General features: G+C 41.6%; 1 protein-coding gene across 1 annotated transcript in view; it reads left to right on the top strand.

The window, feature by feature from the left end:
* STAM2 (signal transducing adaptor molecule 2) overlaps positions 1 to 26,442 on the top strand; it is a gene marked incomplete in the record, with an annotated part of 1,442,819 nt that overhangs the window by 884,224 nt on the left and 532,153 nt on the right. The window contains 1 exon segment of the mRNA XM_044074901.1: positions 12,631 to 12,708. Within this exon segment, the coding sequence (XP_043930836.1) occupies positions 12,631 to 12,708 (78 nt within the window).

The raw sequence follows: 26,442 nt of genomic DNA, 5'->3' as shown, positions 1-26,442 counted from the left end.
TTCAGGCTTTAGTCTCGCCCCTTTCGAACCTGCCGCTTCAGTGGTTTTGCAGTATTTATCTTGGAAGACTGCCTTCTTAGTTGCCAGTACCTCTGCCAGGAGAGTGTTGGAACTCCAAGCTCTGTCTATCAAAGTTCCTTACATGATCTTTCACAAGGATAGGGTATCTTTGCATACCAACCCCTCCTTTCTTCTGAAAGTAGCGTCAGAAGCAAATATCAGTCAGTCAAACTCCCAGTCTTCTTTCCAGATTTCCAAAACAAAGGAGAATATAAGATGTTATGTTGTCCCTGTCTCACCTTCGTGCTTGCTGTTTGGGTTCGGAGCCGATCCTCAGCTGTGACTCTGCCGTATACTATAGCTCAAGAGCTTTTACTAGCTCGAGGCTAGCCCTTATCCCAACATGCCCAGTGGCAGTTACCTAGATCTCGTTTGCTGTTGCAGTGTCGAGATCGCTCGTACTGGCTCAGGCTAAGTGTTTTTTCTTTTTGACCTAATTCTAACTTTCGGATAAAGGTAGTGTTAGTTTCTGGATATTGTTGAGTGTTAGTGTTTTCTGATTAGATTAGCTCATTTTCTAAACTTTTCTGCTGCTGCTTTTGTTGTTGTTGTGGTCGTCATTTTTCTTTAGGCCTTCCTTGTCCTTGTGAACCCATTTTGACTTGGAGGGTTCTTCTCCTTTCAGTCCTGTGTTTTAATTAAAGGGCTTTTTTCTTTTTTCTCTCTTCTCTACTTTTGCAGGAGCAGCCGTTTAAGTTAGAGGCTCCCCTCTGTTGGGGGGAGTTTGCCGTTTTACTTAGAGGCTCTTCCCCTTCCCTCTTTCTTTTCAAAACAAAAAAAAAGTTACAGTTGTAGTTATAGTGATAGTTAAGTTTTATTATTACTGTCATTTTTCTTGGTGTCTGTTGCAGTTATTTGATAGTATGTCTAAGAATTCCACTAAAGAGACAAAACCTTTGGGTTTTAAAAAGTGTGACTCCTGGTACCAAAGGATGTCCCTTAAGGATGGGCACATGAGTTGTGTTTATTGCTTAGGGGCTGTCCACCTGCAGGACTAGTGTTCCATATGTCATGCCTTTAGTTCTCGGGTTCTGCAGGAGAGGAAAAATAAGTTGATTTTGCGTGGCTTATTGAAGAGCCCCTTCGATGCTTCTTTTGAGGGTACTCAGTCAAAAAACAGGGAAAGTCCGCTATGCCATCGTCCTCGTCGGCTTCAATTTCAGAGCCATCCAAATCAAAGGAAATAACTTCGGGTTTGTCGGATCCTAGTGTTGGTTCCGACAAAGCTCTCTCTTCGGCGGCTTCATCAGTCAGGACTCACAAGAGAACCAGGTCTCCCTCTCTGGAACCGATGCAGTCTGTTCCAGTGTGCACTTTTGCAGTCTGTGGCAGGCAGTCATCAGTTATCCAAGGGTCTTTCAGATGATGATGTGGAGAGGGTGGTGAAGAGTCTTCTCAAGACACCGGCATTAGCAAAAATATTGTCGAGCCCAGCCCATAAGAAAGTGGTGTCGGCAGTCCAACCGACACCTGTATCGATTCCTTCGCCCACTCCCTTGAGTTCAGAGCTGGAGTGCATGAAACCATCAATTCCGATTACTACCATTCCCTCGGTTCCAACTACCATTCCAATCTCCTCGTTTACTCAGACTGTCGAGGGATCTGGGGGCCGATGTTCTCTTGTCTGCCCCGAGGGGGGAAGTGGCATCGGACCCTTGTCCGACCCTGCTCTCCCTCTCGGAACTTCGGCGTAGGTGAGCTCGGCTCCTACATTGGCCTCGGAGCCATCGCCCTTTGTTCGGAGATCTCTGGTCTCTTCGGAGCTGGGGACTCATTCGGGCTGGGAACCTGGTGCCTTCGAGGTGATGGAGTATGCTGTACTCTGAGACCTCTCCACCCTCGGCTCCATTGGCTCCTACCCCTTCGGTGCCAGTGTCTGCCTCCGAACCTCCTCTTCCTCCCAAGCATAGGGAACCCATGCTCCAGGACGACCCATTGGGCAACCCCCACCTCTTCCTCTAAGGGGTGCTCTGGGAAGGTTTTGGAAGTCCCTCAGAAGAAGAAATGCAAGAGGAAGCATCCTCCCCTGAGTTCCTCACTTCAGACACGGACTTGGAAGACTCAGAAGGGTCCCCCTCTGAGGATTTCTTTTTTTCAGACACCCTGGAAATCCTAAGACAGAGGGGTTGCTAAAAATCCCTTGCCCCTTCTGAGGATGAGTCTGTGTACCTGGATACATTTAGTTCCCAACCCTCCACCTCTTGGGTGTCTCCGCCTTTTGACCCACTGCTGGCCCTAGTGAGTCGGAAGGCATGGGGCTGTGCAGAGACTATGGAACCAGTTCCGAGGAGGCCCAATAAATTCATAACTGCTCCAGATGATAAGCCTTTTCTATAAAAGGGTGTGCCTGTTGATGCTATGGTGGTGGTGGTGATGGCAGCCACCAAGAAAGAACTAGCAGAGACTTCTTATTCTGTCCACCCGCCTAACAGAGAGTCCCGTACGATGGACAGGTATGGGAAGCATATGTTTTCTTCAGAGACCTTTAGTCTCAAGTCGCTGAATTATCTGTCCCACTTTACACACCTTCAGAGGGATCTCCTAAAGGAGTTGGGAGATACCCTACAGCTTCTTACAGCTGAAGGAGCTGTGAGCAAGGATGCTTCAGAGCTTGCGACCTTGACTTCTGTAGTTAACTCTTCCATGTGGCTGATCTCTTTTGCAGCAGATGGAGCGAGTAGGGCAGCAGGCACAGGAGTTGCCTTGTGTAGACACTCCTGGATGCTCCTTTGTCAATTTGTAGAGCCCTTCAAGTCCTCCTTTACCAACACCCCCTTTGGTGGCTCGTTGCTGTTCAGGCCTCAGGTAAAAGAGTCTGTTCCCAGGTGTGAACGGGATGGCAAAACTCTCTCTGCCGTGGGAGCATGTTTTTCCGCTCCCTCCAGATGTGGTTCTGGAAATCTCAGGGAGTTGCGCCTGACACATATGGAGATCCCACCCCCCACTCCCCCCCGGGGGAGAGAGGGAAATAATAATGGGAGATGCTGATCTCACAGCAGAAGGGGGGGTCCGCAGAATCAGGCCGACATAGATACTTTCTATGGCAGGCCCTTCCAGCACTCCTATGCCAGACTGTCAGCCTCTTGAGGCATTCAGGGGCAGATTATCCTTGTACCCAAAAGCCTGGCGAACAATCACGGAAGATACATGGGTACTATCGATAATATCCAGGGGTTACAAAATTCCCTTCTCCCAACCACCCCTTACAAGGAAACAACAGTCAATCCCAGATGTTCCACCCAGTCTTCGGGATCAAGCAAACCTAGAAGTTCAAAGGTTGCTAGAAAAAAGAGCCATCCAAAAAGTCCCCACAGACCAAATCAAATCCAACATTTTCTCAAGGTTCTTTTTGGTTCCAAAAAAGACAGGGGACTGGAGGCCCATTTTGGATCTCAGCAAACTGAACAAATCAGTCAAAAAAAAAGTTCCAGATGGTAAGACTGCAGTCCATTCTTCCCTTTTTGGGTCAGGAAAATTGGATGTGTATCGATCTTAGGCATGCATACTACCACATAAAAATGGACAGGCAATCCAGGAGGGGTATCTACACTTACGGCTGGAAGCTAGTCATTAACAGTTCATAGATCTGCCCTTTGGTCTCACTACAGCCCCCAGGGTGTTCACCAAATGTATGGCAGTAGTCACGGCTCACCTGAGGTGTCTAGGATTCTGGGTGTTTCCATATTTAGACGACTAGCTCCTCACTGCCACCACCAAGCATCAACCTTTCAAGGCACGGGTCTCAACTCTTCACACGTGTACACATCTGGGCATCACCATAAACTATGAAAAGTCTGCCTTGTTGCCTTGTCATTATATTGCATTTATAGGGGCAGATTTAGACAGAAGGGCCATGATAACAAAACTGCCTCACGAAAGAGTGTTAACCATTCATCGTCAAGTTTCAGTCCTCATGGCAAACGAGAATCCAGGCAAGATTTGTCCTCAAGGCCTTGGGTTCAATGGCTGCAGCAATTACTCTGGTCCCTGTGGCACGCTTCTACATGAGAATTGTGCAGTGGCTCATTTTTGCTCAGTGGTCATTCCAGGATTTGCTAGTGTCACATCAGATATGGATTACGGAGTCTTGCAAGAAGGACTTAGCATGGTGGCTTCACTCTCCTCTGATATCAATGAACAGACCATTTCTAACCCCACAACCCTGTAGCCACAGTAACCACGGAAGCTTCCCAGATAGGGTGGGGGGGTATTTTCTGGGACAGACTGTTCAAGGGACTTGGCAGGAACACGAATATCACTTGCACTTCAGTGTCTTAGAGATGAGAGTTGTGCTTTTGGCATTGCAAGCACTTCAAGACTCTCTACCTACAGGGACTATAGCAGACAATATGTCTGTAGTATGGTACATCAACAAACAGGGTGGAACCAGGTCTTATCCCTTGTGTTGAGAGGCTCTACGAGTCTATGGGCGATGTCTTCCCAACACTTTCTGGTTGCAACACACATCCCGAGGAAATACAGTGTGATTGCGGACAAGCTCAGCAGGGCTATTCTAATGCCTCATGAGTGGTCCCTGAAAAAGGAAGTTGTGGACTTGATTTTTCGCAAATGGGGCCAGCCATGCTGCGATCTGTTTGTCACCCCCCTCAACAACAAATGCAGCAGCTACTTTGCCCTAGTCCCACCACCGGGACAGTCACCCCAGGGACACACTTATTCACGATTGGCCCCTGGTACTGGTTTACGCCTTTCCACCTTTTCCCCTGATCCCCAAGGTTCTTCAGAAAGCACAGTCGTTGAGTTGCAATTAATCCTCATTGTCTCTTACTGGCCTTGTGAGATATGGTTCCCATTCCTTTGGCCTCATCTGCAGGGGGAGCCCTGGATCCTGGACCCAGATCTCCTGATGCTTCAAATGGGGGCTCTCCACCCTTCCATTCAAACTCTCAAGCTGACAGCTTGGTCTCTCCACTTCTGGTCTTAGCCCGGCTTCCTGATGTTTCTCCAGCAGTTCAACACATTTTGATTTCCTCCAATAAGGCCACTACAAGGAAACTTTATGCTAGTAAATGGAAGAGGTTATCTTGTTGGACAAGCAAAAATATGATTGATCCCTTTACTGCACCCATTTAGAAGATTCTCTAATTTCTTGCTGAAATCTTTGAGCGAGGAGCAGCGGCAGCTACTATCCCGGTTCAGCTGGCTGCCATTTCTAATTTCCACGTGGGAGAAATGGGCTCCAACATCATGTCCCATAGGCAATGTAAAGCATTCCTAACAGGTACTACCCTCTTAAGACCTCCAATAAGAGAACCTCTCCCCCCGGGACCTAAATTTAGTTTTAGATGCTCTGACCCCCCCCCCCCCCTTTGAGCCATCTGCTTCTTGTCCACTGAAATTTCTGACATGGAAGACCCTTTTCTTAACTGCCATTACCTCAGCTAGAAGGGTTTCAGAATTACAGGCCTTATCTATTCATTCCCCGTATTTGATTTTTCAGAAAGATAAAGTTTCTCTTAGAACCAACCCCTCTTTCTTACCCAAGGGGTGTTCTGAGTACAATTTGAATCGATCCATAGAACTTCCAGTTTTCTTCCCCAATCATAGCAATAAGGCAGAGTATAAGCTCCATCAATTGGATGTTCATAGACAGTTACATTTTTATTTACACAGGACCAAGGACTTCAGAAAATCCGACCAATTGTTCATATCTTTTGCAGAGAATAAGAAAGGTTGTTCAGTCTCAAAGGTGACTTTATCTAAGTGGCTTTCAGACACTATAATTTAAATCTACGATTTGCACAAAAAAAAAACTTCCATGAAAAATTAAAGGACACTCAACAAGGGCCTTGGCTACCTCTTTTGCTTTTCAAGCCCGACTGCCTTTGGATTTGATCAGTGTGGCAGCTACTTGGTCTAATCCTCATACCTTTATCACTTATTACAAAGTAGTTGTGGCCTCCTGGAACAGGGCATCCTTTGGCTCCACGGTCCTGAAGAGTTTTTTTCCAGTGAGCCACCCAAGAAACAGGTTTTGGGGTCGCGGTCCCAAACAGCAAGAACGAAGGCGAGATAGGGGCAACATAACATAAGTACTCACCATAAAATTCCATATTTGTTGTCCTTGATCTTGCCTTCCTTCTTGCGTCCCACCCTCCTTCTCCCTTCCTGGAGGATCGGGAGGAATTCCGTTTTTATTGCCTACACTGGCCGAGTCCCTTTACCATGCCATTTAGTTAGTCCTAGTCTCCCCTTTTTACTCTTGCTGATGGTTTACACCTTTTTATGCAGGTGTTCTCTTATATGTAAAATATAGTATTTTTTCTGCCTGTATGGTCTACTGCTGGGTTATCACAAATGAGATCTGGGTAGCCATACCTCTCAACCATACCGAATTCCTCGGTATTTACCGGTTTTGGGGACAAATTCCAATTTTCTAAGCCTTTTTTTTTTTCTTTTTTTCTTTTTTTTGCCACTTTAAATTTATGGCTGATGTCACCACCATCACCAGCCTGCAGAGGTGTACGTGATGACATCAGCTACTGCCCGTTGTACTCGAGGGAAACAGCAATGGCGGCAGGTGTGAATAAGTTACTTTTGCAGAATTTGCCTATAAACTTCTCTTTATTTTATCTGCTATTCTGCTGAATTATAATTGTTATCTGCTGAGCATTCATAAGTCTGTGTGCAATGTCACTGTGTGCATTATAACTTAAGTCCACCGACGCCGCCGTTTTTTTTCTGCATCTGCTGGCCGTTTATCTGTTTAATAGAATGGAATGCCGCTCAGTCTGCTCACTCAATTATCTGCTGCATGGGTCATAATTGTGCATTATATCTTAAGTCTGCCGTTTTGCTGGCCAAGTGTTGTTTTATCTGCAAGCATATTGCTCATTTTATAGGGGGTTGTCTACAAGCTGCCAAGTCTCTCTGTTTTGCTGCTGCCATTTCAGTTTATCTGCAAGCAAAGTCATTATAACTAAGTCTGCGAAAGCAACGTACGTGTCTACAAGCTACCAATTCTCTTTTATTTTGCTGCTGCCATTTCAGTTTATCTAAGTCCGTTTGTGCTGGGCTGCCTAAGAGTTTTTTTATTTATCTGCATGCATATTTTTCATTTTATATGGGGGTGTCTACAAACTGCCAAGTCTCTCTATTTTGCTTTTGTCGCTTCAGTTTATCAACAAGCAGTGTGTGTCATGCAGGCACCATTTATTTATCTCAAAATGAAACGGCAGCAGCATCTGCAAGCAAGCAAAGTCATTATAACTAAGTCTGCTAAAGCAAGTAAAGTAATGGAATATTTTGCCATGTATATCTGAATGGAATGCTTTGCTCGTCGTTTATCTACAAAGTCCGTTTTATGTGCTGAACTGCCAAGTGTTGTTTTAAGGTGTTTTTATTTAATTGCTCAAGGTGTGTGTTGTTTCATCTATCCACAAGCATGCTCGTTCTTCCTGCTGCAAAGTCCGTTTTATATGCTGGGCTGCCAAGTGTTATTTTAAGGTGTTTTTATTTAATTGCTCAAGTTGTGTATGTGTGTGTAAAAGCATACTTGGTGGTTAGAGACAGTCAGGCTCAAACCCTGTACCTAAGATGCAAGGGACAAGAGCCTGAATTCCCTACCCACACTAGCTTTTTGGTCTGTTCTTGAAATTTGTGATTTTCTAGCAAATTGTTGAGAACTGAATTCACTAAATGATAGGAAGACTGAAACTTAAATGGTTATCTTTCAGGAAACACATGGTAATGCAAGACATTTTATTCTAGCAACTCTTCTTAGCTTGTACAAGCTATGTTTAAAGTGTGTCCCTGGTTTTAGGCCATTACCCCCCCCCCCCAATACATTTTGTCTTTTTCCAGATTTCTTGTGCTTCATAGTTCCTCAGGGGAGAGAAATTTAGTGCTGCTTAGGTGAAGCCTGTTTGTGTTAGTAGCACAACAGGTATAATACTTGCCTTCTGATTCTGAAGGTTGCGGGTTCTTCTCCCACAGTATGTAGATGAATTGCTGATACTAAACTGTGTTGTACTTTTAAAGGCGGTGGATGCTGCAGTCCTGAGAATGTCCTCTTTGGCAGAGATACCTGGTAACTATGAACCTGCCATCAGTTTGCCATACATTCCCTATTGCAATATTAGGAGCATATAATTTTATTTAATGGAACAGGCACTTTATCCCTAAAGGGCAGCAGGTACTTTACTTGTAGATAAAACAATGAAATATAAAGTTGTTTGCTAGCAGCAAACTTTTCATTAGTTATTTATTTTATTTAACATTTGTTGACCGGGAAAGTCCCACTAGGACACAGAGCCTCTTTTCAGCGAAGGCCATGGGAGAATCGCTTCAGACACATGTCTTTAGAATGTGGGAGGAAACCCATGCAAATACAGGGAGAACATGCAAGCTCTGCACAGAAGGCGCCCAGCCAAGAATCGAAAGGGAGAACCTCTTGCTGTGAGGTGACAAAGTTTAGATGACTTTTACTTCTGCAGAGATTGTGCATATTTACTGATACTGGTGAATTGTAGAAGTTTAAGTAGACTTGTATGATGGAAATGTTCTGAAATTGGGCTGTTTTGAAATTACTGGTTCATGCATTTTGTTTCATTGCTTACTGGAAGATGTTCAAAACAAGAAATTTAAAACTTGCTGTAACAAGTGTGCTGTATTATGCAAGGAATATAATTTAATACAGTCAGGAAGATGCATCAAAGAACACATGTATGTTTCATGTGCAAGGGGCCTATGATTTCAAAACAGCCCAAAAATAATCTTTATCCAGCACTGGCCGGATGTATTTTCTTTGAATGTGGGTTTCAATGCTGTTTCAATGAATGAGAATTTACTTTCAAGGGCAGAGAAGTTTTAATGCTAAGTCTATTTTCATTGTGAGACTGTATAGCTTTGTTTAGCAGATGTCTGTTAGTGTTTGTGCTGTAAAATGTAAAATAAAATCCAAATCAAATAATCATTGTAGAAGTAAAGCAGTATGCACATTAGTGTTCATGGTAAATGGGGCAAAATAGCCAAGTAATAGGACATTGGAATGGCTGCAGGGGGACTCTGGGGCCATAATTTGGTTGTCTGTTCAGTTTGCTTTTGAAAGTTGGTATCCCACAATCCCATAGAAGCAGGCGGGGTTACATAATTATGTATGCAAATTGTATGTTAATCAGCATACAGATTTGCACCTCTTTTTTTTTTTTTTTTTCCCATGGGCCTTTGTCCAGATTTTTGATGTTTCCAGGTTGAGAGGTATGGTAACTACCGCTAGGCATGTTGGGATAGGGGGTAGCCTCGAGCCAGTAAAAGTTCTCGAGCTATAGTATACGGCCGAGTCGGAGTCGAGGATTGGCTCCGAACCCAAACAGCAAGAAGGAAGGCGAGATCAAGGACAACAAACATGGAATGTTATAGTGAGTACATAACTTCTTTTTACACTTGCTAGAGGTGCATAGACAATTACAGTTCTATTTGCACAGAACAATAGCCTTTCAATAATCTGGCCAGTTGTTTCTTACTCAAGACCCTTCCTAGGCAAACCGATATCTAAGGTTACAGTTGCCTGGTGGATCACCCAGTGCATTTTTCGGGCATACTCTGTTAGAGGACTTTCCCTACCAGGTCAAGTAAAAGCTCATTTTATCAGATCCATGACTATTCCAACGGCCTTCTTGTCTATGGTATCATTGGATGATATTTGTTCAGCGGCTACATGGTCTCATCTCATACCATCATTTCTCATTATAAATTGGACATCATTTCCAGGAACAAGGCATCCTCTGGCTTCGCCATGCTCCGAAATATCCTTCCATAAGGGCCTCCCAGGTGCAAAGTAGCAGGGCACTCTTTCCCACAGGTTGAAGACCAAATGAAGTAACCTACTTCAAATAAAGAAGTTATGTACACATCATAACATTCCATCTGAGTAGTTGTACTTCATTTATCTTCAGCCACCCCCCCTTCTTCCCCCTACCTTGTCACTGTGATACTGGCTATATGAGTGGAAGATGTTCTCATCAGGGATACCTTAGGTCATGCTTTGGCTCAAGTTTTTGCAGCGCCAGTTGTGCTAATGTCTTATTAGGTCGGGTATATGCTAGGCATAGGGCAGCAAACTCGATCTGAAGGGGGGAAGAAGACAGGGGGCATTATGAGTAAGGGGAGGAGCTGAGAGATCTGATCAGATGCTGGCAATGTGGCAGTGTCAGATCTGGTACAGATCCATAACCCACAGGCTGAAGACAAATGAAGTACAACTACTCAGATGGAACGTTATGGTGAGTACATAACTTCTTTTTTTCTAATTATGTACAGGTCTGTTTTTTTCTATACATTGATATTACGGGGGCAAACTTGATCTGAGGTAATGGGGGGCTTGGAGGGGATTATGGGTAAGGGGAGGAGCCTAAGCTATGGATTCAAAGTCAGAGAAGTGGGTGAAGTCAGTTCTGAAGTTGGATCCGTAGTGTAGTGGTTGAGGATGGACAAAAACGGACAACACAGATGCATTATTATGGTGAGTACTTAAACTTTTTTTTAAATTCCACAGCACTTTGATACTGAAACTTTTTCCTATTAAAAATAAAATTCACTGTTTTACCCAACTTGCATGTAAAAATCAATTTCTATTTTCATAACCTATTGTTAACAAAGATCACTTTCATCCTTCTAGACTTCTTCAGGTCTGTGTATCTATGTGTCTGTGAAGAAGTCTAGAAGGATGAAAGTGATCTTTGTTAACAATAGGTTATGAAAATAGAAATTGATTTTTACATGCAAAATGTATATGTATATATATTTTTTGATTTCCAAATGAACTAAGATTGATATATTTCCAGCCATGTAGTATATTGTCTTGAATAAAATCACAGACTTAATAATCTCCTTAATAATTTGGTTAAATAAGAGGTACCACATCATTATAAATTTTATTTAAAGTACATAAGGGTTATATATTATTATGACAGCTACTAAGTAGGGCAGGACCAGCTCGAATGTCACACTGATGGGGAAAGGGATGTGAATTTAACATGTGTACCATTAACACTTTGTTTTACAGCACAATAAACCACTCCCATGCCTGATAAAAAGTGTATATATATATATATATATATATATATATATATATATATATATATATATATATTTAGAAAGCTTGTGAGGAAATTATTACTCTATTTTTGTTTCACTTGGATCCCTTGTCTGTTTACTTAATAAAGGATTTTCAACTGGAAACAGACTGCCTGCCTTGCTTGGATTACTTTTGAATACTTAGTAATGCTGTACAATTATATATTTTCTATTATTACTTTTTGTTTTGTTTTGACTTAAGACGTGTTTACTTTCACTACTTCTACTACTGTTGTCTGATCTGATTAATATACAGTGATTAACTAGAAATATATGGACTGAAAATCTTCCACACAGAGAAGTTTCTTGCACTGTTTTGTAACTATTAGAAAACCACACCTTCATCATATTTTTCTATAAATTTGGGAATTTTTCTTACTTTGAATTTTTAAAGTGTGTCATATTACTGAAAAAAAACAGATTCATCATTTAGTAGCACATCAACATTTGTGCCTTTTCCTTCATCGGTGGGCCATTTACTCTCTCTTCTCTGTAACTTCTTCAAAATTTTGCAGTTCCTGCTCTAATTTTATGCAGGTACATTAAGAAATACAACCCCATCTGAAGCAGGCAGTCTGGAACTAATGCTGAGAGTGTTTATGTTCACATATGTTGTGCAATATTGTCGTTCTTCAGAATTATTGGATTAGAGACACTTAAAAACTGCAGTCTAGACTAGACCCTTCAGTCATATTTTATGTACTTCTGTCTTTTTCTATTATCCATTACATATATTTTCCATTGTTGTGCTTTTCTTGTTATTTGCCATTTAACAGCTCCTTACGTTTTTTAGAGGAAGAACCATTCAAAACAGTAAAGCCCCTCAAGTTTTTTCTACTTCTAGAAGAGCTCACTTTTCCTCTTTTTCAGCTTCAGATACTTCCCCATCCTGGAGTCGCATTTCATGTGTTGTTCTCAAAACTCTATCCTACTTGACTGACTTTCCTTTCAGGCATTGTCTCAACTCCATATTTTTTTCTATCCACTTGCTCCATAAAGATGTAGCCTGCTCTTATGATTACATTAAAGATGGATAAATGGTTACTAACAGTGTTTTATATGTGTGACTTGGACATTGGATAATTTATTGCAAATTCAAATCTATGAGAATTAAAAAAAAAAAAAAAACTGTTTAAAAGTTATTTTTTGTAACAGAGGGTGTAAAATAAAGGAAGGATACTTGATAATGGTATTTTTCAGTGGCTGGAAGTAAGTACATTAAGTTATTTTTCACCACACTGTTTTTGTCAGTATTATTAAATATGGAGAAACTATTGGGAAATGTGATTTACTTGTACAGTTACCGTGGTGGTAATTTTTTACTTTTGAAGGAAACGATGAGCCAGGATAGGGGAATCATACAGATGAGTTGTGTTGGTCTGTCAAGCTAGACTGAGCAGTTGATTGTTTACCTTAACATTTCTTATGTTATGTGCATGTGTTCTCATCTGTTTTTCATACACCACCTTTCAGATAAACCTGCTATTCCAGAAGAAGTAAAAGAAGAAGAAGTGAAGAAAGTAGAATCTGAACCTGTCTACATAGATGAGGCATGTATATTATTTTTAACATTACTGAGTTCTTATACAGTATGTATTTTTTATCGAAAAATGTCTCTTAGAGTCACATTTTTAAGCAGGCAACCAGTAAATTTTGTGGAGAGCTGTTCCTGTCATGACTGTAGCACTGGACTTGAAGGAATTCCCCCAGCCTTGAAGTCATTGCAGTAAAACTGGTATAGAGCAGCATTGCCAGATGCTAAAGTTTGCAATTGGTAGGCATAGACAGGCAAAACCGCAAACAAGATCCGCAAATGATCTACAGTTTGATATGAAAATGTTGTTGGCGCACACACAGACCAGAGCAGCCATTTACAGACTGGTAGATGAATTAAAAAAAAAATGCTATGACATCAACATGTATGACTTGGCACCCAACTGCCACAGTGCTAGATAATAGGCAGGGCATGCCAAAATGATAATTTTCAGTAGCATTTAATTATTAATTCAAGCAGGGCATAGTCAGATAAACATCTGTCATACTGCATGGTAAATGTATAGTAAGTTAAGAACCAGATGTCCTTCATGGATGCATCTGCAGTCATAACAACTGGGTTGTCCTGTCGTCAGGCAGCCCTACGGTCGGCCGGATTCCAAAGTCTGGGTCCGGCTTCGGCTGATGTCGCACTTCACCCGACATCATCTCTGTTGGTCTTCGGGTATAAAGGCATCAGCCGACGCCATTTTCTTCAGTCTTTCTTGCCGCGTGGCGCCCGAAGCAGAAGCTGTTTGCAAGTGCCGGTCGGTCAGATCGAGATTCCTACCGAATACTACTTCGAAGACTTCTAAAAAGCTAAGTACCCCGTTGGGGACCTTTTCTTGCCTCAGCCGATGTCAGAAAAAGTAAACAATTGTTTAACTTGTGGGAAACAAATACCTCATAAGGATTTCCACTCTTACTGCCTACCCTGTTTAGGCCCAGACCACGACGTAGCTGCCTGTTCAGCCTGTGCTTCCTTCAACCGACGAACGCTTAGGCGTCGGTCGGAGTTTGCTGAACAATTTTTCGGCTCCGATTTTGCGTACATTATGCCGTCGGATCATCCGACTACCCAAATAATTAAAAAACGCAAGGAAAAAGACCGACACTCGCGGTCCGCGGTTTCGGCTGAAGCCACGGATAAGCAAACCGCGAGTGTCTCGGTTTCGGCTGAAACCGAGAAAACCGGTCATTCCTCAGCCGAAACCATGACTACTACCGAGGCTCCTGCTACTACAGTTGAATTGGCCTCTGAAATTTTGCCTTCTACTGTGGCTTCTAGTGAGTTATCTGACACAATTCCTTTGGAGGTTTCTACCCCAGCACGTGGTGCTGCTAGGCCTCCTGCAGCCATGTCTATCAAGGCCTTTGCCAGGGCCAAGGCAGCAAAAACTGTTAGTACAGTTCCTGCTAAGGCCCCCTCTCACAGACACCCTTCTAGCTCTCAAATGCTTACCCTGGCAGAGGATTTGATTTCCTTAATTAGGGGATCCCAATCACACCCAGACAGGGCCTCTCAGCCTCCAGAAAAGAGACCTAGAACAGAGCCACCCCAGCAGGAGGGCTCTGATGATTCTTCGGAGGACTCAGACACTACAGAACAGCCAGAGGCTCCTTTGTCCACTTATGAAGACTCCGATGTTGATGATTCCATCCCATCCATCTCTCCACCAGAGGAATTCTCTTTTGGGGAAACCTTACATGCCATGAGAGAACAATTCCAATGGCAAGGACAAGATTTCTCAGACTCTAGAAAAAGGCTTAGAACCTTTCTGCACCTACCGCAACACAGGCCCTTAGCTATACCTCCAGTTTTGCCTGTTGTGGATGATGCATTTAATGACGTTTGCACTGCACCTGATTCCTTACCCCCAGCTCCTGCCAAACCAGACAGATTTTACAGGGTACCTAACACTCATCACCACCTTTACAAGGCCCCACTTGCTGACCCTGAGACTATTTCCCAGGGACCTAAGGCAGTAGCCTCTACCTCTACAAAAAACCCTCTTCCTTCTGAAAGGGAAGCCAGGTCATTAGACAGATGGGGCAAAAAGGTTTACACATCCGCCACTCTCTCAGCTAGAGCTTTAAACTGTCAGTTTCACATGATTCAATATCAAGAGTTTATGCTTGATCAGTTGTCTAAGAAACTTTCCTCTGAAGAAACCTTAGATAAGAAATATGTCTTAGAAATGGTGAATAACATACAACAGGTTAGTAACCATTCTTTGAAATGTGGCTATGATGCACTGGAGGCTTCATTTAGATCAGCCATGACTGGCACAGTGATAAGAAGGCATGCATGGTTGAAAGAACAAGTCCTGCCGGATCATGTAAAAGCAAAGTTGTTAGATGCTCCTATGGATAAGGACAATCTATTTGGTACTTCTGCTCAACAGGTAATGAAGAAAATGGAAGAGAAGGCAAAATCTGTACAAACAGTTAAGGATTTCTTACAGGTTCAGCCCCCTCGGTTTAGCAGAAACTGGCCTGCCAAAAATTGGTCCTTTCCAGGTATAGACGCTCTAGAGGCAGAAACCAATCCAGAGGTAGTGCCTACAGAGGACGACAGTGGCAAGGTAACACAATCACAGTGACTTGGCTCTGACACCGCCTACCAGAGAGCAAATAGCAGCACCTTTAGGCAGAAAGCTAGCCTTATTCTCAAGAAATTGGCACTATATCACAAAAGACAAGTGGATTTTAAAAACCATAGACCAAGGCTACAGGTTCCACTTCCACACCTTACCAGTAAACAGAGGAATGCCAAATTTACCTCCAAGTCAAAAAACAGAAGCTCTAAACCAGGTAATTCAGCTAACCAACATGAGAGCTGTGGAGAGAGTACCAGAAAATCAACAGGGCAAAGGATTTTACTCCAGACTCTTTCTAGTCCCAAGAAAAGAAAAGACTTGGAGACCCATTCTCGATCTGTCCATCTTAAACACATACATCATCGTCCCAAAATTCAAAATGCTGACCCTACAGCAACTTCTTCCCATGCTGGGCAAGGAGTGTTGGCTGGTGACTCTAGACCTCAAGGAGGCATACCTGCACGTCCTCATTCGACCAATTTACAGAAGATACCTCAGATTCCTTGCAGGATCAGAGCATTATCAATTCTCAGCATTGCCCTTTGGCTTATCTACTGCGCCCAGAGTATTCACAAAATGCCTGGCATCAGTAATTGCTCATTGCAGGCTACAGGGAATCCAAATCTATCCATACCTGGACGATTTCCTGCTACAAGCGGACAACAAAGACAAGCTGACAACAGATTTACAAAGGGTCATTTACTTGTTACAAGCCCTGGGATACACAGTCAATCTAAAAAAGTCAAGGCTGATTCCATCCCAGAGAAGAACATTCTTGGGTGCAGAATTGGATACAGTAAAACAAATGGCATTCCTGACTGCAGAAAAACAAGAACAACTTCCTCATTACTTCTTGGCATTAACAAAGCAGAACAAACTAACAGCAAGAAAAATACTGCAGGCCTTGGGATTCATGGCATCATGCATAATCCTGATTCCTCATGCAAGACTGCATATGAGAAAGCTACAGTGGTACCTAAAAAACTTATGGTCTCAGCACAGCCACAGCCTAGAAACCGAAATACCACTAATCCCATGCCTGAAACAAGAATTCCTATGGTGGGCCCAAGCATGCCAGGCAAACCTAGGCTTGCCTTTCCACAAAGGTCAAGCGAACCAGATCATCACAACGGACGCCTCAGACCTAGGTTGGGGGGCACACATGTTGGACAAATGCATACAAGGATTGTGGACTCCAGACCAGCTGCACCTGCACATAAACCAAAAGGAAATGCTGGCAGTACAGCTAGCAATCCAGAAATTCAAACCTTTCCTAAAAGAAGGCCATTTATTGATAAGGACAGACAACACCACAGTCATGTGGTACATCAACAAGCAAGGGGGCACTCATTCTTACCCCCTATGCAGAATGACTCTGGACCTTTGGAACATGGCACTGAACTACAACATCCAGTTACAGGCAACCTTTGTGCCAGGAAAAGAAAATACACTAGCAGATATGTTAAGCAGAACCACATCGAATGCTCACGAATGGATGCTGCACCCGGACATATTCAAGGCCATCACAAGAAAATGGGGAATGCCACAAATAGACCTGTTCGCATCCCCACTCAACCACCAACTCCGGAAATTCTGCACAAGGACGTGCCACCCTCTTGCATGGAAGGTGGACTCCCTTTCCTTCAGTTGGAAAGGCCTGACAGCTTATGCCTTTCCACCTCTTCCTTTGATGCACAAGGTACTGCTGAAAATCAAAGAGGAACAACCAAGGATAATCCTGATAGCTCCAAATTGGCCAAGACAACACTGGTATCCCTTGCTCAGGAGCATGTCTCAGGGGAGAATGTGGCCAATACCTCTGATGCCCTTGATGTTAACTCAGAACAAATACAGCATCCTGCATCCAAACCTAAAAACCTTACAACTGACTGCCTGGAACATCACTTAAGAACAACCAACCCAGATTTATCCCAAAGGGTTAAAGACATTATACTTGAAGCCCGCAGACCTTCAAAAAGAAGGAACTACGCAGGAAAATGGAAAAGGTTTGCCATTTGGAGTGCTGAAAGAGGAAAAGATGTGTCAAACATAGACATTGCTAACATCCTGGAGTACTTGGCAGAGCTTCTACACACAGGCCTGTCCTATTCCTCCATCAAGATACATGCATCAGCTATCTCTGCGGAATACAGCTATGATCCGCCTGTCTACTCACATCCTCTACTCAGGCAATTCCTCAGAGGAATCAAGAATGTAAAACCTCCTAGGAAACCACCACTGCCAGCATGGGACTTAAATTTTGTACTAGAAAAATTGACACTCCCACCATTCGAACCAGCAGGAACAGCGGATCTTCAACACCTATCATGGAAAACTGCTTTCCTCCTGGCAATTACTTCAGCAAGAAGGGTTTCAGAACTCCAGGCCTTAATGGCAGTACAACCCTTCCTGATCTTCCATCAAGATAGAGTCTCCATGAGAACTAATCCTACATTTATGCCAAAGGTGATATCCAGAGTGTCCTTAAACCAGGCAATCCACCTACCTACCTTCTTTCCCAACCCACAGAACAGGGGGGAAAGACTACTGCATACCTTGGAAGTACATAGACAGTTACGCTACTACCTGGACAGAACAAAAGAAAACAGAAAGACTGACCAGCTGTTAGTGGCCTATGCACCAGGAAGGGAAGGAAAAGCAATTTCCAAGCAAACAATCTCCAAATGGATAGGAAATTAAATAAGATTCTGTTACTCCCACCATGGGAAACCAATGCCACAGAACATAAGACCTCATTCAACAAGAGCTACAGCCACTACCACAGCATTCTTACGAGGAGTGGCAACCAAGGACATTATTGAGGCGGCTACTTGGACCTCCGTGCATACATTTGCCAAGCATTACAATTTACCTCTATATTCCAGATCCCGAGCAGGGTTTGCCACTGCTGTACTGCAAGGGATCCTGACTACACCATAATTTTTACTTATTTTTCCTCCACCCCTAGTTTAGCTATGGTATTCTACCCAGTTGTTATGACTGCAGATGCATCCATGAAGGACATAGTACAGTTTTGTACCTACCATAAATGTAGATGTCCGAACTGGATAGCATCTGCAGTCAGGATTACCCACCCTCCTTCCCCTCTGTGGTACTCCTAGGGTATTTACACTCCTAATAGCTAGCTGGGGGGGGGGGTCTCTTATGGTGTATTTGTTTGTATATATGTACATACATGCTTATTTTTTGTACATGCCTTCTTCCTTGTCTGCATACATTGGCATTTATCCAAATTTTAGCCTTCCAAGAGGGCCACTGGCATCTGGGGCAAGAAAAACTGAAGAAAATGGCGTCGGCTGATGCCTTTATACCCGAAGACCAACAGAGATGACGTCGGGTGAAGTGCGACATCAGCCGAAGCCGGTCCCAGACTTTGGAATCCGGCCGACCGTAGGGCTGCCTGACGACAGGACAACCCAGTTGTTATGACTGCAGATGCTATCCAGTTCGGACATCTACATTTATGGTAGGTACAAAACTGTACTTTCTTCTGCTACTGAGCATGGCACATAAATAAAAATAGGTGCATTTGTTTATTGTTTTAAGAAATTGATGTAATTTGTCATTGACAAATGTTGGTTTGCGCCGAGGGAGAATTGAGCAGTGAGAGCTATCACAGTTGACATACTGTCAACAAACCATTGTAATTATTCTTAGTGAAAAACGTGAGAGTTGTCTAGTATAATTAGGATGTGCTTGCATAGTGTTAAGGTGATCAGAGTTCAGGGACACTTCTTGATGGGTCGTGTTCACCTTTCACATTTGGACAAAACTTACAAAGTCCTACTTTTGGAAGTGTACACTTGCCTTTTCTAACTGACACAGCATGATATGTGCTGATACATATAGTACATGCATACTTAAACTCCAAAAGTTTTTTCTTCTGCTTCTTGAACAGTTAAGATCTCGGTCCTTGCTTCCGTTGGAGAAGTTCTGTGTCCATGTGCCTAAATAACCCACTAGTTTAGTTTCCTTATGCCCTTCAGATTACTAGCCAAGACCTGCAAGGCATTGCATCTTATTGTCTGTTGAGGGGGTGCTTTATCTCTTGGAGGACCAAGGCATTAAGACCAGTCACAAGTATATCAGTTTAATTCTATATCTGAAAGGCAGTGCAGGAAAGAGGCTTGAGTCTACTTTGTTACTGTAAAGATGGTGACCATCCAGCAGTGTTTGCACAGGGACAGGTTAGATGATGCTCCATGGAACCTCAAACATATGTCAAAGCATCACCTCATTGAACAGAAAAACATTTAGTAAGGTCATGATCATCCTAACAGTCAGACTCTGAGGCCCTGGGCCATTCCTCTCATTTACACTCCCCTTTTAGTTATGAGTCTGAATCCAACGACATTTTATCCTCAGACTTACCTAGAGGAATTTTCTATTGGAGACACCATCCAAAAGAAGATGCAACATATTAGTTCAGAGGGGGGTAAGCATCTCTGTGAAACTCAGAAGAGGTACTGCAGGTTTTGCTTATGAATGTTCCCAAGCCTTCTGCTATCCATCGTGATTTGGAAACTTTTGAGGACACCTTTTTTCAACGTCTGTAGCTACACAGTCCCAACCTTCTTCACTAGAAAACTGGAAAGGTATTATTAAGTGTCTGACAGTCATAAATACCTGTGCAAAAACCCTACAGCCAACCCTGCAGTTACATCTGTTGACTCCAGACAAGCCATCTGCATATTTTCCATCTAGTAATGCATTACCAAATGATAAGGAAAGTAGGACAATGGGCAAATACAGAAACATTATACTTCAGCTTTCCATGGTATTTATTCTAAAGCCCATATGCTTTAGATACCTGTTATCCATTTTTGATGATTTGTCCTTGAAGTTTCCTGTTTTCCTGGACAGTAACTCTAGACTGGCACTTCATATTATGATTTCTTTTGCATCTCAGGTTGCACATCACTCCACTAAGTATGCACATGATGATGTAGATGCTTCTTCCTGAGCAGCCACCACTGGATGTGCTCTTAGAAGGTTTTCCTGGCCCAGACTCCAGTCACTGCTTGCAGAAGTCAAAGCCACTTTTAGATTCTCCTTTGAGTAATGACTTAACTGTTTGTGCCCCACCCCCCACCCCACGCTCCATGGGGATCAAGTACATTTTTCTTTCTCTCAATCCATGAATCCACAATTTTAACTAAATTAATCCTCAAAACCAGGTCCTTTCTAGCAGAAGTGCTGCTCTGCAAAAATGCAAAAAATCCCAAAAGTAACAGCAGGACAACCCCAAATCTGATTTTAAAGGAGCCTTCTCAGCTAAGCCTTCATGCTTCTGACTAGCCCCTCCTCTCAATACCCCACTTCAGTTTACCATCCTCTAAACTTCCCAACGAACTTTCAGACTTCTCTTCGGGAAAATAGTCATGATAGGTTCTTGGGTTTTCCATATTATTCAAAAAGCGTCACACAATAATGGAATTCCCTTTCTTCTCAGCACACAATTCCACAAGTAACTCCAAATCAGCAGCATCTTGTTCCTTCGTACATTCTGCATCAGAGTGTAATGGAACATGTTCCTTCCCATCAAAAAGTAAAGGAATTCTGTTCCAGGTTTTTCCTCAGTCCAAGAAAAGAAGGTACTTTGAGTCCAGTTCTGGATTTTTCTACCCCGATCACCTTTTTGAAGGTTTCACGTTTCACTATATTAGTGTCCCAGAATCTTTTCCCCAAAGCTTTTCTGATTATCTTGGATTTCATGAATGTTTAATTCATATTCCTGTTCATCCAGGTCACAGGAATGTTGAGATTATCTGCTTCGGGGACTTCCAAGATGGCTGCACATTGAGTAACAGTTTAATTCAAGCTCTCCCATTGTGAAAACGGAAACTCAGCAGAGAAGGCCAGTACACTTTTATATTTTAGGTAAATTTCAGTAACTGGCCAGTAAGTATACTGCATTGGTGCCAGGAAAAAGAAATACAGAGGACCTGGGAAAAAAATCAGCTACAAAAAGTGAGGAAGAAACACTGACTGGCGAAAGTTCTGCAGCTGTTAAGCAAAAAGCAATGCAACCTCCAGAGATGATTTCTGGTAACCTATAGGAAGGTGTAAGACAACTGCATACAGACCGGGTTAAAATAAATGAAGCACTAATGGAGTATATCAACACAAGCAACAAAAGGCTGGAACAATCGGAAGAAGCTTTAAAAAGATATTTAGTTGAGGTGATAAAGCTGCAAAAATCAGAGGTTGAAATTAAGAAAAGGCTGTTTAATATGAGACTGCTCAGAAAGAGATGTTTCAAAAAATAATAGAATTAGAGGACAGAGCTCATGGGAAAACCTGAGATTTTCAGCTATACCAGAGAAACTGGAAGGAACAAACTGCATTAATTTTATGAAAACATAAATAAGCAACTGGACTGGTATTCCACAGCAGAAGTTATTAGTTGAAAGGGTACACCATCTGTATGTTCCAAACCTTGCCATAAGAAAGCAACCTAGACTTTTAATAATGAAGATGCAGTCCTACCATCAGGAGGTTAATTCTGACAAAACTGTGACAAAAGACAAAGTACTAAATGTGGGAGACAGTAGTGTGTTTGTGGAGAATGAGATTACTTATTGTACACCAGGCAGAAGAGTAAATTTATTCCACTAGGAAGTGTTGACACATGTGAGATTCAAACTGCTGTACCCAGCTATCTTCAAGGTAATGTTCCCTGGAGGGACAATATTTTTGATGAAGTACATTCTAAGGAGGAAGTAGAAAATTTTGTCCAACAAAAAGTGAGCTGTGAAACAGAAGCAGGTTCTGCTTCTTGTTCTTCTGGTAATAAAGACCACAGAGAGACTGTACCTGTGAAAGCTTTTCTAATATTTCAAAGGAAAATGTTGGAGAGAAGGAAGGGAGCACAATAGTTAACTAGAAGAATCAACAGTATGTTGGAAATGAAGCAGAGAGAGAGAATTTGGGAGATGGAGATGTGCAGTAATAAAATGAATTACTTAATGTATATTACAATGCAGTAATTATGTTTGTGAAATGTGGCAGAAAAGGAAAATCTGGAAATTTTGGACTTTTCATAATTTGTTGGACTTATGGGGGACTGTAAAGAATACACCCTACTTCATGTCATTAATGTTTGGAGAAATGCTTTGGGTTGGAGAAGAGAGGAGAGAAAGTACTGGTGTTCTTTCTCCCTTTTTATTCAGTTTTTAGAAACATAGGCATTGTAATATTAAAAAAAGCCTGGTTAAAAGAGCATGACAAAAGAAAAAATAATGTGCTTTTTCTCTTTCTTCCATGGGGGCATGACTACAGGACCTTAGATTGGTTTAGTAATAAGTGTTTAAGTGAAAGTAAGTAAACAAAAAAAAATGTTGACCATTATGAGGCTTTTTCTAGCAAGTTAATGCATGCTAGAAATCCCCTATAATGGTAAACTAATTTTTCCCTTGGGAAAAAGAATTCACTTATGTGGCCGTTCAGGGTTTTGGTATTTTGATTGTGTCGATGAAAGGGCGTTCAATGAGCAGCACCTTCGACAATGTAATATAGACCCTCAAATAGCTATGACAAGAAACAATTGTATAAAAGTTCAACCTGCCAAACAGTGTATGCATATAACACAAAAGCTGGAACTAGACATTTAACAAAAAAGGTGTTATTATACCCACCTTTTATGTATAACTTAATACAATGATCCTTTCTGTAATATCTTTAAATGTCAGTGTTCTCACAGGTAAATACAAAAAAATACTGAACTATATTATACATGTAGAATGCAGATATCTATGCTACAGGAGACACACTTGGAAATAACTGAACATGTGAATTTGATAAAGAAAGGTTTTCAGGATGGTTATTCAGTGGAATGCCTGGGACAAAGGAAAAGAGGAGTACTTGTATTAATTGCAGGAGGAGCTCCAATAACGATATAAGAGGATAAAAAAAGATAATGTCAGATTTGTAGTGCTAAGTGGCTGCAGGCAAGGGAGGAGGATTAGACTGTCATGTATTTATATTCCACCTAAAACTGCTATGGTGGAGCTTAAGAAAATTCTGGGAGAAATAATCAGTTTTCAGCAAGGAATATTACTTATAGGTGGGGACTAGAATTTCATTTGCAGCAGTAAAGATGTGCCTGGGGGGCCCAGAAGGGGAAAGTATAACAAATGAGGGTAGATTTTTGAAGAAATTTATGAAAATGTTTGGCATGGAAGATGTGAATTCAGTAATAGGAGCCTGGACTGAATTTACATATTATTCCCCCAAGATATAAAAACTGAGCTGGGTTAGAATATACATTTCACAGGAACATGTGCATTTAATTGAAGATTTTGATACAGACCCAATAACTATTTCAGATCATGTGCCAATAATAACTAAATAAAAACACAGGGTAGTGAAATAAAAATGAGACACTGGCTCTTTCCCACCTATCTGTTGAAAAGAGAGGAATTTAAGGAATGGATAGTGGAAATTATTCAGGAGCTATTCAAGAGGATAAAAATTTCTTCTGAAGATATAGCTAGGGAGTGGATAAAATTAAGATGGAGTTTAAAAATAGGGTGGAAATAAAAGAAAAGGAGCTATGGTTAAGAAGTAGCAAAATTATTTAGAGGAACTGACAGATGTTAAGGTATTGCAGAGTAGGGGAACTCTGACAGAACCAGAATAAGATCAACTGCAGAATGCTAAGCAGAAAATAAGGGGTTACCTTGATAATATGCACAAGTGTAGAAAGATTGCTCTTAAGTAATTGTTTTTTGGTAATAACACCAGAGCACAAAAACTTAACACAGTGACTCAGGCAACAGAAAGTAGAAAGGGCTTGTCACTAAGCTTAGAGAGCCTACAACAAGGAAGATAACAAGGGGTCCTGTAGAGGTATTAGAAATATTTTGGAAATTCTAGGAAAGTCTGTATAAAGTGGCGAAATATGTAAATCAAGAAAAGATGCAAATGGAAGTGTTTATGGAAGAATTAAATATGCCATGGTTAAAGGTACATGAGACTCAATTGCTAACGGTTAGGATAGGAGGCGATGAGATAAAAATTTTGTTATATAACAAATCTACAGGAAAGTCCCCAGGAATAAGATGGTATTCCTGTGGAGGTTTGGAAACCAAGGGAGAAACTTATATAAAGTATGGAAGGTTTTAACAGTATTTTAAGAGAAGTACCAACATCCGAGAAGAAAGCAGTGGTAGCTGTAATACCTTAAAGAGGGTAAAGATCCAGCTTCATACAGGCCTATTTCATTATTAAATTATGATTATAAAGTGTTCATGTCTATAATGGCTAAAAGAATGGCAAAAGTAATGGCAAAATTGATAGATATGGATCACTGTGATTTTGTGGACGGGAGGCAAATATTTGACAATATCATCCAGAGAGAAGTAGAATGTAAGAAAATACCATAGCTGTTGGTGTGTCTTGATGCAGAGAAAGCAGTTGACAGAGCAAGCTGGGACTTCATGAGCAGGGCAATGGAAATATTTGCATTTCCTGAAAAAAAATTACAAGGTTGATTAAGAAGGATATATGAGGGATCGAAGGTAAAAATTAAAGTGGGTGGGGTCCTCTCTGATAATGTCTGCTTGAGCTGAGGAATCGGGCAGGTATGTCCTCTTTCCTCTTTGTTATTTGTATTATATTTAGAACCATTGGCAAAGAAAATAAGGGGCTCAGAAATTCAAGGTTTTAATTGGTATTGTAGTCAAGAAAACCTGGCTTAATTTGCAGATGATATTTTGTACCTGACAAAACCAGAAAAAGGCATTACAGTGTTGTGGAACATTTTGTGACAGTTTCAAATCTTTTCAGGATACAAAATTAATGAGGCTAAAACAAAGGCAGTAGTGGTAAATTATGTACCCATACATGAATTGGTTCAGCAAAATCCATATTTATGGGGACATGATAAAATGAAGCATTTAAGAGTATGGGTTAAAATGATTCTGGTTTGGCAACTAAGGTATGTGGGAATAGACTAAACAGAAGATAATACAAAAACTGAAAAAATGGAAGCTTTGTTATAAATGGATATAGATAGTAAGATACAAGCAGTTAAAATGTTGTTAGTCCCTTTAATACACTGGTCAGGCATAGTTTTATCAACCAGAGGAGAAGTTTGTGGATGCCAATTACTAAAGAGCTGAAGGACTTTATCTGAGAGGGGAAGACGGCAAGAGTTAAGTGGGATAAGCTGATTCTTCCAGTAGAACAGGGCAGATTGAGATTAACCGAACTGAAAGGGTATTTCAGAGCGACACAGTTAAGGCTCCTCCTATACAAAGCACAACAGGCAAGAGGGAACTGGAATTTATTGGAGAAAACTGGCAAAGGAACCAAGGTAGTGGGAGCAAGGGAAAAATGATAGAATGGGAAGATGCCAAACATTTATTTGGACTGCAGACAAAGAGAAAGAAGTAGGGGGGTCCTAATTGAAAGACCAGCACTGGTAGAGTTTTTAGTAGAATCCAGAACATAAGCTATTAAAAGAGGAATAATTAGTAGAGGATGTAAAATATTGCATGATAACTGAAATAATTAATCAGAGTTGATTAGAAAGGATTGAGAAGAGAGATTGGATAAGCATTTCACAAAGAAACAATGTGAGGATATATGTATGTCTCCCAAATATGCAACAGAATCTAGAAGATTTAGGATTTTTGCTTGGAAATGTTTACATAGATATTTTTATACCCCAAAAAGACTCCAGAGAATTTTTCCTCAAGTAGACAAGTGTGACTGGGAAGAAAGAGGTAATTGTAATTAGAAACATTTTCTGAGAGTGCAGTGAGTTGGTGGATTTTAAGGATGCTCTGCAGGATGCACTGCCAGAGATGCTGGGTGGGCAGATTGGTGTAGGGGGGAGATTTTTCTGAGCTATGATGCAGAATCGGAATTGCCTAGACATAGTAAGGCCTTGCTCTGTAAAATTACTGTGGCTGCCAAAAAAGCAATTACTAGAAAATGGAAATAAAAATCTAAACTAACTGTACTAAAAGTAGTAAATGTAGTAACCGAGATAAAACAACTGGAATTGAGATCTTTAGAAAAGGGTAGGAGTAAACTACTTGGGGAAAAAGTGGGAATTGTGGGAACAGTACATACAGGGGAGGAATGAGGTTTAAAAGAAGGCAGGACTTACATGAGCTATGAT

Source organism: Protopterus annectens, chromosome 6.part0 (genome assembly GCF_019279795.1).
Source record: "Protopterus annectens isolate FY-2018-M chromosome 6.part0, PAN1.0, whole genome shotgun sequence".
Classification (NCBI taxonomy): Eukaryota; Metazoa; Chordata; order Ceratodontiformes; family Protopteridae; genus Protopterus; species Protopterus annectens.
Note: the sequence above shows the minus strand (reverse complement) of the source record. Positions and strands in the feature narration are given on the sequence as shown.